An 18,835-nucleotide genomic window follows, 5' to 3' on the forward strand; every position below is an offset into this window, starting at 1 on the left:
CTTATATAACGACTCTTGCAGCCTCACCTACCTCATCTTTACGAGGCCTTTGAAATCATCAATTTCACCTTAAGAAGAGAGTTCTATAGGATGATAGAGGAGTTCCATCCCTTATAACTTAGAGCCCATATAGTAACAAAGTTTTTAGTTTTGGTCACTATACAATGAATCTAGCCTAATAGTACTTGCTCTTATCTCGATGCATGATATGCTGGGGTGATTGTGAACCAAACGTCATGGGCCGTGGCGCAGCGGTGGAACATCTCTCTCTTCCCGCTCAGCAGCCACGCAGCCAGCCAATGAGCCAACCACGCGCCCGGTAGTGCCTACTGCCTAGTACCGACGGCGACGGAAATGTTCGCCGCGTGTTGCTCCGCCACTGGCTCAGGAAGCACGCTCGCGTGGGCCCGCACGAGCAGTGGCGCTCTGTGTGTCTGGTGGCAGGGGCCGGGCCCTTGTCGTGGCGTCGTTGCACGAGCGCGGGCACGAGGCCACGTGCACCACCAAGGGAGCTCCACGGAAGTAGTAGCTCGGAGCAGTTGCCAAGGGCGTGTTTGGTTCACTGCATGTGCCTCAACCAGGCTCCCTGGATGCAACAACTCATTGTTTGGTTACCTGCATCGATATTTGGGTCTGGCTCGCGTGGTGCAAAAAGCGTCCTTCAGCCAGGCTCTGCAGATACAGAGAAATTGAGCGTTTCCTGGCGGCCAGGCTCGCTCGATGCACGAGATGCATGTGGAGGGGCTGCGTGCGTAAGGGTCGGAAAGGATATTAGATATTCGAATTATCCGATATTCGTATCTGTTTAAACATCAATATAGATATCTGTATCTGTATTCGAATTTAATGTGGTAGTAAAGTGGATACATCAGATCCGATTTTCTCTATCCGATTCTAGATTCGTATTCGACAATATCCGACACTATCCGTATCCGTATTCATTCAAAACTATTTAAGAAATTATATTTATTTCTTACCACCCATATTATTAATTTTTATAATAAAGATATAATATAAAAGATTAAATTTACTTTTAAATATTCTTATTCTATTTCAAAATTACTTCTATACTTTTATTTGTATATAATAAATTATTTATATGTTTATTGCAATATATTTTTAGTTCTAATTTTATTTTTGTGTATTTATTTATTAATGATAAATAAATCATTTTAACTAGATATCTTTATTATGTTATTATACTTTAATTTGTACATGTATAATATTTTTATAATCTAAAACTAATAATAAAGAAAATAGCTAAACATTACCTTATATATCAAGTCAATATCCGAATCTGTATCCGAGAATATCTGTATTCGTATTCGATTTAAAATATGGTAAAAAGTGCTATTCGAATCCATTTCCATGCGAATCCGATCTGTTTCCATCCTTATGCGTGCGGCAAAAATGTGAAGAGGTCAACACCAGACCCGCAACCAAACAGCGCTTGTCTGCAGCCTGTTCGGATGGACGCAAGCAACCAAACACACACACCTTGCACGCGTTCAGCCTGGGCGTGCAGAGCCTGGCTCCCTGCTAGGAGCCTGGCTCCGGTGGGCAGCGAACCAAACGCGCCCCAAGCCTCTCTTCGAGGACATAAGCTCCCAGGCTCCCACAACAATGCCGGGGAATAGAACCGGTTCTAGCAAAGATGAAGTATATTTCAACTCAAAAGGATGCCCGACTGGTTTAACAATCTGCTAAGATAGCAAAGATGAAGTATATTTCAACTCAAATGAATCTACTGCCACTGCCAGTAACCGAAATAGCCGTTACGAAGCCGTAAACCTGCTTTGCCGCTGGTTTGCTGGACAAGAGAGAGACGGAGAGGGGAAATGTGGTCAGAGAAGGAGAGAACAAATGCGGTCAACTGGTGTGGTACTGTTCCCCTTTTTACCTCTGGAAAAAGGAGCAAAGCTGGTTGGCTGGCTATTATTACTGTCTGCACCCCAAGATTTGGTCGTGGTCAAGCTTCGTAGACTTTTTTTTTACAGACACTGGCAGGCCGCCCCCAACCTATGGACCTATACGTACTTCAGCACAGAATACGGTAGTGCAATCATTTCCCGGAGGACATTTGACGACATTTCACAACTGTCCCTGCAAAAGTGAACAGAAGACATGCAGGAGAGATATTCTCCTCTCCCAAAATATTTGTTTTTGGTCCATTTAGTTCGCGAAAAGTAGGCGAAAAATTACTTGACAAATAATATTCAATTATGGACTAATTAGGATTAAAAGATTCATCTCGTGCTAATAAATTAGACTGTGTAATTAGTAAATTTTTTAACTTCATTTAATACTTTATGCATGTATCCAAAGATTCGATGTGATAGTTACTGTAGGAAAATTTTTGGGAAGTGAACGGGGCCTTTGGTTTCTGCTATCAGTGTGCAGAGACGTGCAGTAGCAGCCAGCAGGAGAACACTGTTTGCAGTTCTTCAAAAGTTCTCGTTTTGAAATCTCGCTAGACCAGTTGGGTTGAATCTCGCTGCTCCTTCTGATGTTCTCTTTACGTTTTGGTTCTTCTTATTGATTTATTTAATATGGTTTGTAAAATTTTCATGGAAAATTGTAAATGGAAGTTTGGTGGAAACAATCAATCTCTCATCAGAGCACATGGATTTTTAAACATTTTTGTGTGGTTCTTCCTCCCTGACTCGGCTATCAAACCAGGACTAACTTTAGTTCTGAGAGGTACATTTTATTCCTACCCACATACACAATTCATCACATGATATAATTTCACAAATGGCCTCTTCATCATGCCCTGTCTCGGTTCAATGCTCCTCTCCACACCAAAACCAGCAGTTGTCACTCAACTCCAGCCGCCCATGAACAAATTAAGACAACCATCTACTTCAGCTCGCTTGGTTTATTTCTAGCAAAAGTCAACACAGCAAGCATTCCACTTTCTGACATGCAACTCGATCTCAGCACCAGCGCTACCAACATTCAGATTTCTTCCATGATATCACGCTGCACCTTTTGATCTCATTTTTAGCCTACAGATTTCCTCCTGCTCTTATTAAATTCAGTTCGCCAACTACACAAACAGCCATGTTTTCCCTAAGGTTGCAGAGGGATTAAACAAGTGGTACGCCTAAAAGCATGTGTTGGTGCTGAGCTTATCTTCTTATCTCATCCATGCTTTCTCCCTTCTCAACCCCACATGTTCCCTCTCAAATGTCGAATTCTCTTGCCTTCATCATGTGCTAAAGTGACTCTCCACCCATTATCTTTGCTGCAAAAACAAAACAAGAAAAGAATCCTACATGCTTATTGCTCAGATTTGCAGCTCATCGACCATTATATGTGCCGCTGCTAATATATGGACGTCTTTTCGTAGACTTCAATGATCAAGTAATTATCTGCGTAGGAATTCAAAACACAAAATATAGTGGGTGGAAAATTGTTCCATACGAATTTATTTCACATTCTTGTTCCATTCTAGATATTCATCCTCCTTTGTTGTATTGTTGTATTGTAGAAATTTATAATAAGGCAGGAATTTTGCTACTCTCTCTGTCACAATATAAACATGTATTTGTGTGATCAATTCAAAGTGGAAATTTCAAATTTCCTAATATACCACCAAAGAGTAAGCTACGGGATGTTCTATTCACACTTCAGGCTATGCATTTATACGTTAGGCGAACTGTCAAGGGCGTCTCGAGTTCGAAACATCGTATCGTGTTTGAAACTGGAAAGAATCTATAAATCAGTCAAAAAATTTCATAGGAATAGGGAAAATAATACGTGCTCCAAACCGGACATAATTCCAAACATTCCCAGAATTTCTTGAAAATGTTGGTAAATATCCCGGAACCAAATGATTGGCATTTTACAAATTAGGTTTTGCAGCGCATGACAAAGCACAAGACTTTGTTTTTAGATAATCACGCGCAAGACTTGTGGACTTGTGGTCTTGATCGAGCAGAGTGGGAATGGGACTGGGACTGGGAAACTTGGGTTCCTGCTCCCGTTTCTCTTGCCTTTCCTGGCCTCTCTACCCGTCACCCCCGCCACCCCGGGAGTCACTGCTTGCCACTATCCTCCCTGATGCTTTCCTGCAGACTGCAATGAACAAGAAAAATTCAGGGAGGGAGAGAGAGAGTTGAAACCTGAAAGGTAGTCCACTTTCGCAGCACCTGCATGGTGCTGCTGCGAATCACAAAATCTCGTGCCCTTTTTACTGCTCGCTTGCTCTCTCTCAAAACCTTGTCCCATCTCGCAAAGCTTTCCTCTCGCCCCCCCCCCCCCCCCCCCCCCCCTCCTTGGCCTTTCCGGTCTCTGCACTGCAGCTTCCTGCAGTGCTGGCTGCTCCTCGGGCGCAGCGTCCAGCTGCTGCTCTACGCCTCTACTGCTGCATGCTCTGTGCTCTCTCTCCTCCTTGCAGCGGCAGCCCTCTCCCCCCGTTCCTGTGATCCTGTCACCCACCGGCCCGTCCATCCTATCCCACCTATATATGCCAGCTTGCTCTGCCTCCCAGGGCCAGTGTGTGCGCTCTACAAGTCTACAGCTTCGTGCTCCGTCTCAGCGTTTCAGAGCTGCTGCTGCTGCTGCGACTTGGCTGTTGGAGCACAGCAGCGTGCACAGGGTAGATAGGAGGAGACAGGAAGGGCAAGGCCGAAGGCGAGGGGAGAGATGGCTTGGAATGGCCGCTTCGGCGACGAGGAGGAGGGGAGGGGCCTGGAGCTCAGCCTCGGCCTCCCGGCCTACTTCTCCAGGTCGCCAACCCAGGCTGCAGGTCCGGTGTCCTGCCCTTTTCCTTCTTGCTCGTATCATTCTGTGGTTCTTTGCTACGTCTGGATTGAGCGAGTCTCCCATGGTTTCAACGATCGGTGTGCTCTGTGTCGGTTTCAGCTTTGGAGAAGGGGAGCGCTGGCTCTACTGCCGCCGCTGCTGCTCGAGCAAAGGGAAGCAATGGCTTCAAGGCGAGGTATACGCTGACGAATCTTTCCCCTCACCTGCTTGCTCTGCTTTTCGGTTGCTCGTTTCTTCAAGCATTTGTGCCTGAAGGCCGAAGCTTAGAGTAGAATTATCACCTTCACAACTAGATACGATTCTTGTTGTATGCCTCACCCCCCCCCCCCCCCCCCGGTTCTTCTGTTTTTATGGTGCGTTATCATCTAAATCACCTGAATTCTGCAGGCCGGCGGCAGCTGCTCCGGTCGTCGGATGGCCGCCGGTGCGCGCATTCCGGCGGAATCTCGCCTCGTCGTCCTCCAAGCTGCCGTCCCACGAGCCATCAGGCCAGAGGGCCAGTGATCCCACAGGCGCCGGCAAGGCCGTTCAGGCCGGCAAGAAGGGGCTGTTCGTCAAGATCAACATGGACGGCGTCCCCATCGGCCGGAAGGTCGACCTCAGGGCCCACGCTGGCTACGACACCCTCTCCGCCGCCGTCGACCACCTCTTCCGCGGCCTCCTCGCCGGTATGTGTAGTCCGGTTCTGGAAATCGTGCGAATATGTGTGACATCTGTCTCTCTGATTCTGGTGTCTGTCTATGCAAGAAGAGAAACCTCTGAACTTACGATCTCTGATTGCTCTGCCAGCTCAAACATCAGGAGGGGAGCAGGAGGTGATCACCGGGGTCTTGAACGGCGAGTACACGCTGGTCTACGAGGACGAGGAGGGCGACCAGATGCTAGTCGGAGACGTGCCATGGGAGTGAGTTCAATCTTCTCGTCCTCATCACACAATTTTCTGCCCCGTCGGCCGTCGCCGCTGTGGAAGTGTCTGTTCTGAATCTCTACTGACCAACGGCTTTGCTTTCAGGATGTTCATCAGCACGGCGAGGCGTCTGCGCGTGCTGAGGAGCTCCGATCTGAGCCCGTCTTCGGTCAGTCACACCTGCCGCGCTGAATCCGATTTGTGCTAGACTGCTAGTGAATTGTATAGCCTGAATCCCGTAAAAAAATTGAATAGACTGAAAATGTTTTCAGATGTTGATCTGACTGTTGCTCGCATGTTTTTGCATTGCAGCTAACAACAGATAGCAGGAAGAGAGAAGCAGCTGAGTGCTGAACCGGTGGCTCTGGACTTGGAGTCTGAACTCTGAAGTCTGAACATGCTGCGTCTTTTCTGCAAGCCATTTGTGTAAATCTTCAAGTAGTTTCTTCTATCATACTCTTAGTATTTTGCCTATCATGCTAGAGAAGCAAGAACCAAGAGTTGATCGGTGATGTTAGAATCATGCAATGCTAGGATCTGTGTCAAAACTTATTTTGAATGGAAGTTTGGCTGTGCTATCAAGGGAGGTCTGTCTGATCATGTTGTCTGAAATTTTTAATGTAAGGTGTCTTGGGTGCTTCACACACGAGCTCTGAGCTCTCCAATACCCATGCATGCACGCGCAGTGATATTGCTTGCTTGTCTTCTGTTGAGTGCTAATCTCGTGAAGCACTTTGCGTGGCGCATGACATGTTTTAGTATTCTGAAAACGTAAACAATGTTCTAATGTTCTAACATTTTTTGGTGCTTGCAGTAAGATTCCTTTTGAAAACGTAAACAACGACTCTTTTTCCATTCACGGTCATTCAACTTTGTCAGGTTAAGCTCCAGACAGAAATTTAAACAAGTATAATTAGTTGGAATAATTTCTCGTAACTTTCGTCAGGTGAAGATGCAGGCTGTAACTTTCGTCGGGTGAAGGTGCAGGCTCTCCCGTCCGTTCAGTTTGGGCAGTGGAGGGGAAAGAAACAAAAAAAAAACAAAAAGAGCTTGTCAGACACCCCTGTGGGCCACCTCAACCAGGTGAAGATGCAGGCTGTAACTTTCGTCGGGTGAAGGTGCAGGCTCTCCCGTCCGTTCAGTTTGGGCAGTGGAGGGGAAAGAAACCAAAAAAAAACAAAAAGAGCTTGTCAGACAAGGGGAAAGAAACCAAAAAAAACAAAAAGAGCTTGTCAGACAACCTGTGGGCCACCTCAACCAGGCAAGCCGGCCAAGAACGATCCTCTACAGCTCCGGGGAGGGCATCAAAGCCCAATCCGTAGTCGTTAATCACGCTCTGGCCCACAAGGTCATGCGTCATCAACCAAGCTTGAGTGCTTGCCTCCTTATCAGTCAAGGATGAAGCGGTACGAGCCTATAGAACAGATCCTGTTCAAGTAAGGTCGTGCAGTTTCTGGCGAGACTCTGCCTTATAACCTGGCTACGAGTGCCCTGCACTTCCAAGGTGGTACTATCCTTGGAAAGGCGCCGGGGCTACGGGCTCCCACTCAGGTCATTGAATTGACGAATTCCTGTTCTGGGCCGTGGCCCTTCACTTCCTCGGAAGGCCCAAGATTTCTGAAACACGGAACCAGACCTGAACAACACGCACAGCGGCACAGGAAGACTTAGGCATTTCTCAAAAAAAAAAAAAGAAGACTTCTGCATTCCGTTTGAACATTCGTTTGGCAGATTCTAAACAAGCTTTGCTCGAAAACATACGAATTCGCTACAAATACATCAAGAGTGTCAGAGGAGGACAGTGGCGCAGCCGTTCAGTGCTGGGAGTGGGCAGCCGCGATCAGGGCGGCTCCGAGGCCGGACCCGTCCTTGGTGAGAGCTTCAGGGCCACCGACCTGGACGCCTCCTCCCCCAGCAGCTCCACCATCGTGCGCTCCAGGCACTGCCTGAACTCGGCGTAGTGCTCAAACAAGCCGCCGTCGATGGCGACGACCGACCGCCGCTCGTCGCCGGGGACGGTCCTCCCGATCTTCCTGAGGATCCCGACGATCCCTGCCGCGGCCAGCCGTGCAGACCTGGTGGTGACATGTCGCAGATCTCCACGACCATCCTCCTCGTCTCCAAGGACGTGTCCTTGATCTTGAGGTTGTCTGCCAGTTTCTCGGCCACGATTCTCAGATCAGGCGTGTCATCCACTGGCGGAGCTACATGCGTGCCCCTCTTCAAATGAAATCACATAGGCATATGCAAAATTAAAGTCTTGAAGGCCCATTTCATGTACAACTCACCTAGTCTGACAGAAGTTGTAGACAACACTGCGTCCCTGCAAACGCTGAAAAACTGAGTTTCGATTGGTTCATTTCTAGCTCCGCCATTGTGTCCTTGCGAATGCTGAAAATAGCCCCCTCTACAGTTCATTTCTAGCTCCGCCATCGTGGTGCATCGCGGAGATATCAGGAGTCCTGCAAATTTGGTCAGCATATGTTGAGTGAATTAGTTGCCTCCTGCATCTGCATGTGTGTTTCATGAAGCCATTACAGAAATATTAAGTAATTCCTGGCTCATCGATAATCATACCTCAGAATGAATCGGGTTTTGAGCTTAGTTTGGTTGACTTTGCCGAAGAGTGCAGACTGTGAGGCGATTTTAAGAAGCACCCTCCTGACGATTTCGCCAAGGTACATTCCTGAAATCAACTTCTCGAAGATCTGAAAAACAGTCACGGTATAAGCAAAGGTCTTTTTTGTTGGTTAACGTGAATGGTATCATTGGGCAATTCGTAGACAAATCTAGCTACCTGCTCTCCTGGGTTTAAGCTCTCCTCATCTAATGCCTGATCATATTCTGTGATTGGGAGGCAGGATGAGGAGAAGTTACCCCATTCCGTATTGATCACCTAAAATGCAGAAGAAAGCATGTTGAGAGGTTTGTAAATAAAGAGATATAATTATGTTGTTATTATTATTATGTGGACAGGTTGCTTGAAGTGAGGATTCAGCCTGACCATGTTTCCTGATTTAGGCAACTCAAACTTGGGTATGGCACTTGCCTCTTCAACATATGCGGCATTCGAGCCGGTACCTAGTATGACACCGATGACGACATCCAAATCGTTGTATCTACCGGCAGCCAGTGTCCCAACGGTATCGTTGATCTGAACCATGAAAAACTTTATGTCAATGTGTGATTGTACCATTGGAAAAGACTGTTTGATTGTATCAGAATTGAGCCAAAAATGATCAGATAAGAAACTAAGCACTAACCAATGCAGCCACATGCATGTCGACGCCTTGCTTCTCCATGGCCGTCTGCAGTTCAGCGACAACATCTTCGCCCACCTGGATAGTTTCAGAAATACCTCGGCCCTCAGTTTCGGCAGGATTTTGCATATGACAGTGGGCACCAATTAGAATTGCTGGCTGGCAACAGATGAACAGAGTGAATACTTACAGCATCGTCGATCGAGAACGCCTTGGTCCACTTGATCAGTGTCCAACAAGATTAAAATAATAGAAGCACTTAAAAAATCCAGATGACCGCTAATATTAATACAAATGATCACGATATTGCCAAAAATTAACATAAACGATAACAATATGCATCTTTAGTGTTTACTAATAAATATTTTATTATACATATAGATAATAATATGGTCAATCTTAGTGTAAGGGCCTCCGAATTTTAAGTTCGCCCCGGGCCCCGAAAATCTCAAGACCGGCCCTGGCTGCGAGTCGCCGCCAGCATCTTTCTCCATACTCCCGATTTGCGGCCGACATGTCAAATGCTCACTTGGGTAATTGGACAACATACTGTACAATCACAGCTAGTAAAAATTTCCGTGACGGTGTACGAGTCACAGAGTCGTCGATGAGCTTCCACGTGAAAATGAGCACGTATTTCTGATTTAAGTTTCGTATATAATAAAGCACGGTGTAGTATTATAAAAATAAAAAAAACATCTTTAATAATCAATCCAATATCTCCTATGTTACGTCACAAAACTACATTTTCTTTGGTAGCGATATTTCCTGAAAGAAGTATTTGACATAACGGTAATACTAGTATATTCATGTTTGGGATTATAAAAACTATCCTTGAACCGTTTGCGGGTCCTCGACAAATCTCTACTGCGAAGCAAGGACACTGTGGCTGACGTGTGGGCCACGCTCACGTGGAGCCCACACATCAGTGGCCCGAGTCCCGCTGACTTAAGTCAGCGGAGACTCATCCGCGAAGCAAGGCAGCTGGTCTCTTGCGAATTTTCAGGTGGCGGCAGGGGAGGCGAATGCCGTTTGCTCCTGCGGTCAAAGGTTTGACCTGGTGGACAGCTGGTTTGGGGAGGGATAGACAGTTTGGCACCTCACTCTGACGTGGCTGACAAGCCCCTCCCGCATGGATGAGATCAGGCCAGCCCAAAGCCAGGTGGTGGGCCCGCAGGGTTCACTTTAACGTTTGCACTGTAGATTTTACTGTTTTTACTGTAGCGGTAACTGTTTTTTTGACTTTTGTATTTTTAAATTTTGAATCGGAAAACACCGGTTACCGCTACCGGTAAGTGTTGCTGCCTAGTAGCGGTATCGGTAAATTTTGGCGGTAACCGCCGGTTTACCGGCAGTAAGGTGAACACTGTGGACCCGCTCGTCGCTTCTGCCGATCCATCCGTGGGTGTGTGTTTGCCACTTATAGATTTTTTCTTCTCTGACTTTTTTTAAGAGTTCAAGGGTGAAAGAAAACTGTAATGGCTTCATTTTACTAGCCCAACAGGTGCTATTCGAAGAAAGACACAAATTGGGCAAGCTTGATGTGGATAGCACAGATCTTTGTTTGAAGACTGATGCATCATGCATGGATCCTCATAGTAGATAAGAGCTTCTACAGCGGTGATTCGATTCATGCAGAATCAAGAGGACACGTGTAGCAGTGCTCTGGAGGGTTTTCCCATCTTCAGTGGTGTCGACCCATATGGTGGGTTAGGCCCTGTTTAGTTCTAAAAAAAATTTCTACAGTATTCGTCACGTTGAATCTTCGGACACATGTATGGAGTATTAAATATAATTGAAAAAAATAACTAACTACACAGTTCAACTGGAAATGACGAGATGAATTTTTTAAGCCTAATTAATCTATAATTAGATATTAATTATCAAATAACAATGAAAGTGCTATAGTATCCAAACTCAAAAAAATTCATGAACTAAACACAGCCTTATGTTGAATAAAAAATCACTTTTTCATCTCCAAACTCATCCTCTCACGCAGGTAGCAGTTGAAAATACTATGCACTTATATTTTTTTATTGTCCTTGCATTGACTTCTTTTTAGGAGTCGAATCCTTTGCACTGTACAAAGATTCAATGCTGTCAAGTGGTGATGGTTCGAATTTTGGACTGCTAGCATAGCTCAAGATTCGCTTTTAAAAGACCACAGGAGAAGCCCTAAAGGATCTGGTGGACCAAATAGCCGGCCGGGCTACTCTCCTACGGCTCTACCTGATCGACTGTCTGGTGCGGTGCCTACTTAGTAGTGTAAATTTTTGGGTTTGGGTACTGTAACATTTTCGTTATTATTAAATAATTAATATTCAATTATAGACTAATTAGGTTTTAAAAATTCATCTCGTCATTTCCATTTGAACTGTGTAGTTACTGCATTTAATGTTCTATGCATGTGTCCGAAGATTCGATGTAACGGATACTGTCGAAATTTTTTGAGAAGTAAACAGAGCCTTAGACGACTGAACTTGCAGTTAGCAGCCAGTCAGGTGCCTGATCGACTGTCTGGTGGCTTTCAAGCAAAAAGACAAAAAAAAATGCTCAACAGACTTCTGCATATCTAATGACTTTCACTGTTGAAAACGAAGAAATATCAGAATGACTCGTAGAGTCGTGCGGCTGCTAATTTCAAATATTGCTCGAAAATGACGGCTCACTTTTATTTCTGTACTTTCTTTTTTTTTGGAGCAGACTCTGATCCCCCCCCCCCCTTTGGCACCGAAATTCAAATTGGGGAAGCTGCAACGATGCCACGACTATTAAGACTAGCATCGCTTGTTGTAGTCCTTGTCTTTAGGCATCATGTCAAGGCGCCACTGTGAGTCCGTGACTCTGAGTGCTGTACCATCATGAGAAATGAGGATATGATAATAACGCACAATAATATATCTTTTACGAAATCTTTTGACTCGTACGTTTTTCCAACTGAGCTTAAACATTTCTAAATGATTATTTTATTAAACGAACTCGGATTGAGTTGTATGTTAAGATACTACACGTAGATGTAGGTTTCGGTTCAAAACGTGATTTCATAACCATCTCGTTGCTGTATTATGTAAATATATTCTGATGTAACATTCTGTGGCAAAAGTTACTTATGGAAGACCACCAGGTGATCAAAATGGCATTTGTTGGTGATATGCCAAAGAGTCCATCATCACAATACGGTTTAAAGGCCCAAGAGGATATTGATTCAAGAGGGATTAGGGTTACTAATGGGTCTATGGGATAGAAGCCCATTAGTACGCTCTATATATACGAGGGAGGGGTTAGGGGGGCGAGACCCCGGTGAGCCGCGCCACCTCCTAGCCGCCGCCCCTCCCTCTCTCTCTCGGCCGCCGCCCATGCTGTGCGTGCGGTGCTAGCACACCGACGCCCGGCGTTTCATCCCCGTACGTGTGGACTCCGTGGAGGCGCTGCTGCGACTGCTGCGCTGATCGGCTGCTGGGATCAGGTACGAGGAGCTCGGTTCGTGGGACGTGATTGACTACTTCCTCTACATCGACGCGCGACTTCTTCCGCTGCGCTGCGCGTCTGGTGGTAACGATCTATGATCTTCTACTCGCAAGTATCTTGGGTATATGCGGTAGTGATGCTAGCGTAGCCTACCCATTTTCCTACAGTGGTACCAGAGCCATCTTGCGTAGTTTTTGGTCTGGATCTTTTGCATATAGGTGATATGTTGTTGTAGTAGATTGGATCTATTACTTTTGCACTATTTGATTAGATCAATTGGTCATTAGGGGTTAAAACTGGAGCGAGTTGATTGCGCGGCATGTGACAAAAGATTAGTTTGTGTTCTTTCTCTTTTATGCATACGACATGTCCCTACCGGCTGGAATCACCATCGGGACTAACTGTGTGCATAGTCAGCAGATTGAACCAACAGATCGAGGTCATGTGTAGATGCAGTCTTCTCAAGTGCAAAGTTTGCACGGTCAATGTGATTGACCTAGTGAAAATTGAGGCATTATGAATGGCTCGGATTTGAGGTGATGCGATCACTCTGATGAGATTTTCATAGGGACCGCCGTTGCTTTCTCGCTGTAGCGGCTTCCCAAGCGCTACTTTGGTAGAACACGTCGTACGCCTAACTTGTTTTTGCAGGGTGTGATGTGAATGGTATGGCCTCAATGTCATATGATGATGTATGTGATGATTTGTGCGGCCTGCGTGTCGCAAGTTAACACAACCGGGTTGAGGTTGCACCATTATTGTATAACGACCTACGTGTCGACTTGTGATGTTTGAATCCTCATGTAATTATTTCACTAGCTATTAGATGTAGTAATTTAGTATCTTTTCATGGATGCTTCAATCACGATGGCGATGATGATCACCACAAGACAGGACGGATGGCAATGGAGGTCACCTTGGAGCCATGGCGATGGAGCCCATTGTGATGCAAGAGGCCATACTATTCACAATATAATATGATTATATGTCTGTGATGATTATTTTCCTGTCATACTATTCTTTCATGCTTTTACATATGGTGGATGCTTTAATCATGATAGAATAGCTTCCCTCGGAAAAGATTGAGTTTTTTTATGCCTTTTACCAATAGCTGCACCTATAAATTTTGATCGTTGTGTGGTAGGTTTACCAAAGTAGAGTACCCTCAGCTATCACTTTTGTATAGGGTGGATGTCGGACATTCACAAGCATAGTATTGGTTTACTCAACAAAACTATCAAAACAGTTTTGGGCTTTAAGGCATAGGGTTGGGGCCGGGGCATTGGATGCCACCCAACAAACAAGAGTCGCATAGAGATGTGATTAGTAATTTATTGCTTACCTGTATCACTACTTTTCTAGCCGTGATGCTAAAGCTCACTAGGATTTTAGTGATTATGGATCTTGAACCACTATATATCATTAGAGGGAAGATGACTTTAATATAGTAGGTTGTCTTTTGTTAAATCAGTTAATGAAAGTCTTTTACATAAACTTAGTGCTGAAATCTTGCTTTACTTTAATGTTGTAGATCATGTCTGCCAGTAACAATTCCGCTTTCAATTTGCGTTCTGTTCTTGAGAAAGAAAAGTTGAATGGAACAAACTTTATTGATTGGTACCGCAACCTGAGAATTGTTCTCAGGCAAGAGAAAAAGGAGTATGTTCTTGAGCAGCCATATCCTGATGATCTCCCTGACAATGCAACTGCTGCTGATCGTAGAGCTTATGAGAAGTACTGCAATGACTCACTTGATGTCAGCTGTCTGATGCTCGCCACCATGTCCCCTGATCTGCAGAAGCAGTATGAGCATGCGGATGCTCATACCATGATCGAGGGGCTGCGTGGGATGTTTCAGAACCAAGCCAGGACTGAGAGGTTCAATATCTCAAAGTCCTTGTTTGCGTGCAAGCTGGCAGAAGGTAGCCCGGTCAGTCCTCATGTGATCAAAATGATTGGTTACATTGAGACTTTGGACAGACTTGGTTCTGAACTTCACCATGACTTGGCTACTGATGTTATTCTCCAGTCGCTCCCGGCGAGCTATGAGCCTTTTATCATGAACTTTCAGATGAATGGCTTGGATAAAACATTGAGTGAGTTGCATGGGATGTTAAAGACAGCAGAGGAGAGCATTAAGAAGAATCTCAATCATGTGATGATGATTCAGAAGGGGAACAAAAAGAGGAAGTGTTGGACGCCTCCTAATCCCAAAGGTAAAGCCAAGGAAAAGAGTTTCCGTGGTGAGTCCTCGGGCTCTAAGCTAAAGCCAGCACCTAAAACCAAATCTGGCCCTACTTCTGAGGATGAATGCTTCCACTGCCATGAAAAGGGACATTGGTCTAGGAACTGCAAGAAGTACTTGGAAGAAAAGAAGAAGAAGAAGGGAAGTGAGACTTCCACTTCAGATATAAATGTTATAGAAATAAATATTGCATTATCTTCTAGTGAATCATGGGTATTTGATACTGAATCAATGATTCACACTTGCAAATCATTGCAGGGTCTAAGTGAGACTAGAAGATTTGCAAGAGGCGAGTTGGACGTTCGTGTCGGCAATGGCGCAAAGGTTGCGGTGTTGGCGGTCGGCACCTACCACTTGTCTCTACCCTCCGGATTAGTTTTGGAATTAAATAATTGTTATTACATTCCTGCTTTGAACAAGAACATTATTTCTTCTTCATGTTTAAAAAAAGTATCTTGGGTATATGCGATAGTGATGCTAGCGTAGCCTACCCGTTTCCCTATAATTTCTCGTGTGCGGATGGAAGAGTGCTAAGTTTGTAGTGGATACAACCAAGTCCAAACAACGCATGTCGTCACGCAGTTTGACAATTTGCAACCCGAAGATATTAGAAGCGGCCTAGCCGACTAAAGTTTCATTTTCATTTTTTTGGGGGGTTCATCTGAGTGGGTTGGTGGATCGAAAGTGATGTGGCTGCTCACTCAACCTCCAATAGCAGCCTCATTGGACATCTTTAAACAAAAGGAGAAGGAGAAGGTAACAAGTGCAAATCAATCTCTTCGTGCAAATCGTGCAAACTTCAATCTAGAAGGTAACATCTAGTAGGTGCGCACGGGGGGAGTGTGAGGAGAAATTTGCAAAAGTGTTATTAGAGGCAGACGGTTAATTATAAAATTACTCAATCCCTCGTGCCCCTTGAATGTTGATCCAACGATTCAGATTGAAGTTTGCACGGTTTACAGGAAAAAAATTAAATTGCATCTAATATGTTGCCAAAGGAGAATGCTACCTTTGAAGACTTTTGGTATTTACCTTCCTCTCTTCAGACTGCCAGTGATTGCACCGAATTCCGTAACATCAGTACTAGTTGAAAAGGTGCTGCGACGCTAGCGGGTGCGGGTCCCTTTCTTTTGCTGCAGAGTTTTTTTTCTCTTTTTGATGCAACACCGCCACGATGCGAAGAGCGGAACGGCCGTTTTTTTTTATCAAGGACGGACCCATCCTGGCGGGCCGCCGCATAAATAAGAAGATGGACTGGAAAGGAAGCCTTATCATTTGGGCCTATGACGATAGTAGCCCAAGAATGATCTATGGGCCTCAAAAGAAAAAATAAGTATTTCCCATACCCCTCAAAAGAAACATAAACATTTCCCATATTTGTACTGTATAATTGTATCCCTAAACTCGACTCATAGATTATCTTTTTTTTTTTGCGAAGAGAAGAGAGCCTTATATTACTCAGAGAGTTCAGTACATTCTGGAGCAACAAGTTGCTCGACACACACTGGAGCTACAAGACGCCAAACAGCGGAATGCCGATTGCATTTAGCTAGTTGCGCGAGCACATGAGCGACCCTATTACTCTCTCTTCTCGTATGGGCCACTGTCCACTCCGGCAAGCCCTCGCCGGCTCTCCTGGCTTGACTCATAGATTATCTGATTTGTATTATGTGTCCTTTTCGTACATGAGAAGCTACATATACGAAATAGATGGAGAAAAAGTTCTGTATAGATAAGGGAAATATGAAGAAACAAATTTGTTTTTTACGAGGAAACAAATATGCGTTGGCCGAAAAATCAAAGTTCGAAGAAAAAATATGTAACTGGGAACAAAATAAAAAACAAGCGTGCATGAATGAATGGGGTAAAAGAGGAGGCCATCAGCAGGGAGCAACCATCATTTCGCTGAACACAGGTCGTCAAGGGCTCAAGGCCCATGGGCCGAGGCGCATGTTTTGAAAAATTGTATTCGTCACTTCGCTGAACACGAGACGTCAAGGACTCGACACAGCCTGAATCATGATTTCTGAAAAAACTAAGGGTTCAAAATGCGAAACAAATCTTTGAAAATCGCTTGTACCGCAAGCAATCACTGTCAGTTCAAAACGACCATCATAAACCATGATCAAGAAGGGAACCCAGAGGCACTTTGTTTCGGGCCTCAGCCTTCCCCGGCCGGCCGGTTCGGGCACGTGGCGGCACAATAATGCCACGGCATGCCTGCATCCTGGCATGCGAACGGGCCCTGTCCTGCCGTCCTGGCAAGTACAATCTCCTTTCCCCTCCGCAGGCGCGGGAGGTGCTCCATCTGCGACTGCGAGCGTGCGCAGGGGCGGCACGGCCGGCCGGGGCACGCGCGCGACGGCGGCATGGAGTGAGTGAGCCCGGTGACCTCCGGCGCCGCGTGCCTGCAGGCCGGCGAAGCCACGCGCGATACAATGATTGGCCCGGACTCGGCCTCGGGCCTTGTTTAGTTGCGTAAAAATTTAGGTGTAAAACACTGTACATTTTCGTTTGTATTTGATAATTATTGTCCCGTCATGGGTTAACTAGGCTCAAAAGATTCGTCTCGCAAATTAAAATCTAATTATGTAATTAGTTATTTTATTTAGCTATATTTAATACTTCATGCATGCGTTGAAACATTCGATGTGATGGGGAATCTTGTAAAGTTTTGGAATTTTGAAGCGAACTAAACAGGGCCTCGGGCCTCCTCATTGTGCCGCGCACGGCCTGACACGGTGTAGGGGACACCGCGACGTGTTCCGGCCAGGGGCCAGGCCGCCTGGTCGACCACGGAGCGGCCGGCCGTCGAGCAGAGCTCGAGTTCTCGCACGGACTCCGAGGCGGCTGGCCGGGCGAAAGGCTTGCTGATTGATCGACGCTTGCACGTCCCAGAACGTGTCCCGCCGGGGTGCCTTTGATCAGTGAGACAGTGAGTGATGCAGGTGTGAATGCATTTTGATTTTGGATTTTTTTTAAAAAAAGAAAATTTTGCGTTTACAGGATTAGTTTTCTGTAAACACAAAAAAAAAATTTAATGCCATTGAGGGAATTGGCCCGGGAAGTAAACACGGCCTTGCTCTGAGGCCGTACGAACAGGCACCGGCGCGGCGACGTCATCGGCGGGCGAAACGTGTCGACCCCTGCGGCTGGCCTGCAGGAGCTGGGAGCTGGTCGTGGTACGGCGACAGGCACAAATGACCGTCGTACCCCTCGGCACTGCACACAGAGCTCCTCTGGCGTCGCTGTTTGAATCCCGCGGCCCGAGGTAGGCAGGCAGCGGCGCGCGGTCTGGGGGCCCCGCGCCCGCCGGGACGTGGTGGCAGCGCCCGCCAGGGGAATAAAACCGACCATGCCGTCACCTGACGTCTCCGAAGAAGATTCCTTGATTCCTTCTTCGCTCGCTGCTCGCCTGGCTGCACGGCACACCTCTCTCCCTCTCAAACTGTGAGATCCGACGGACGTGGTTGCTGTCTGCGTGTCTCCCTCCAAATTTAAAAAAGATTCCAGGATCTTAGCTGCAGCTGCAGCCTGCAGCCGCCGGTCGGTGTCTGTGTATGTTTGGACCGTGTGGTGTGGGGAGGAACGCAACACGACCCGACCCGCGCGGCCCAATGAAAGCCGTCGCGTCGCACGGGACCGGGGCCTTGTTGTTGTTGATGCGAAAAGTTTTGGTGTAATATACTGTAACACTTTTGTTTATATTTGGTAATTATTATTCTGCTATAAGTTAACTAGTCTCAAAAGATTCATCTCTTAAATTATAGTTAAACTGTGTAATTAATTATTTTATTTAATTATATTTAATACTTCATACATACATTTAAAGATTCGATATAATGAAAAATCTTATAAAATTTTGGAATTTTGAGTACAACTAAACAAGTCCTGGATAAAAAAAAAAGGCAACGCCTCCTTCCAGCTCGGCAGCTCGGGTGCCGGAGACGAGATGGCGCGCGACACGTCTCGGCGCGTCATCATCGGCCGCTGGTCACGTGCAGCAGGGCGCTCGCGTACGGACGTGCGCCCCGCTCGACGCTCTGGTTTCGAATCGTGGCGGCGAGGGGAGCGGTACGGTGCTAGCTTATCGCTACCGGCCGGCCCGACGGAATGATTTGGGGGCCGTGCTGGCCGGACAGTACCACGGGCACGGCCCGTACCGCACGAACGCCTGCCCGCGAG

At 46.2% G+C, this 18,835-nt stretch overlaps 1 protein-coding gene, 1 non-coding gene and 1 pseudogene across 4 annotated transcripts; 1 reads left to right on the forward strand and 2 right to left on the reverse strand.

Moving 5' to 3' along the window:
- The first annotated feature begins 4,271 nt into the window (after nucleotides 1–4,271).
- LOC120664331 (auxin-responsive protein IAA16-like) lies at nucleotides 4,272–6,844 on the forward strand. 3 transcript variants are annotated; one of them, XM_039943491.1, is made up of 7 exons: nucleotides 4,275–4,753; nucleotides 4,870–4,945; nucleotides 5,158–5,438; nucleotides 5,560–5,674; nucleotides 5,783–5,846; nucleotides 5,990–6,623; nucleotides 6,761–6,844. In XM_039943491.1, the coding sequence occupies exons 1-6, from the start codon at nucleotides 4,651–4,653 to the stop codon at nucleotides 6,029–6,031; spliced, it is 681 nt and encodes a 226-aa protein (XP_039799425.1). In that variant the 5' UTR covers nucleotides 4,275–4,650; the 3' UTR covers nucleotides 6,032–6,623; nucleotides 6,761–6,844. The 3 variants fall into 3 exon arrangements, with proteins under 3 accessions (XP_039799426.1, XP_039799425.1, XP_039799424.1); XM_039943490.1 differs by lacking the exon at nucleotides 6,761–6,844 and adding an exon at nucleotides 6,636–6,707 and having other exon boundaries at nucleotides 5,990–6,556; XM_039943492.1 differs by lacking the exon at nucleotides 6,761–6,844 and having other exon boundaries at nucleotides 4,272–4,753; nucleotides 5,783–5,899; nucleotides 5,990–6,368.
- Nucleotides 6,845–6,903: 59 nt separating this feature from the next.
- Nucleotides 6,904–7,123, reverse strand: LOC120668292. Its single transcript, XR_005672385.1, has one exon. It is a non-coding gene; the product is annotated as a small nucleolar RNA U3 (small nucleolar RNA).
- A 262-nt stretch (nucleotides 7,124–7,385) lies between these two features.
- On the reverse strand, nucleotides 7,386–17,021 carry LOC120667552 (annotated as a pseudogene).
- Between the last annotated feature and the right edge of the window lie 1,814 nt (nucleotides 17,022–18,835).

This window comes from Panicum virgatum, chromosome 3N, assembly GCF_016808335.1.
Source record: "Panicum virgatum strain AP13 chromosome 3N, P.virgatum_v5, whole genome shotgun sequence".
Classification (NCBI taxonomy): Eukaryota; Viridiplantae; Streptophyta; class Magnoliopsida; order Poales; family Poaceae; genus Panicum; species Panicum virgatum.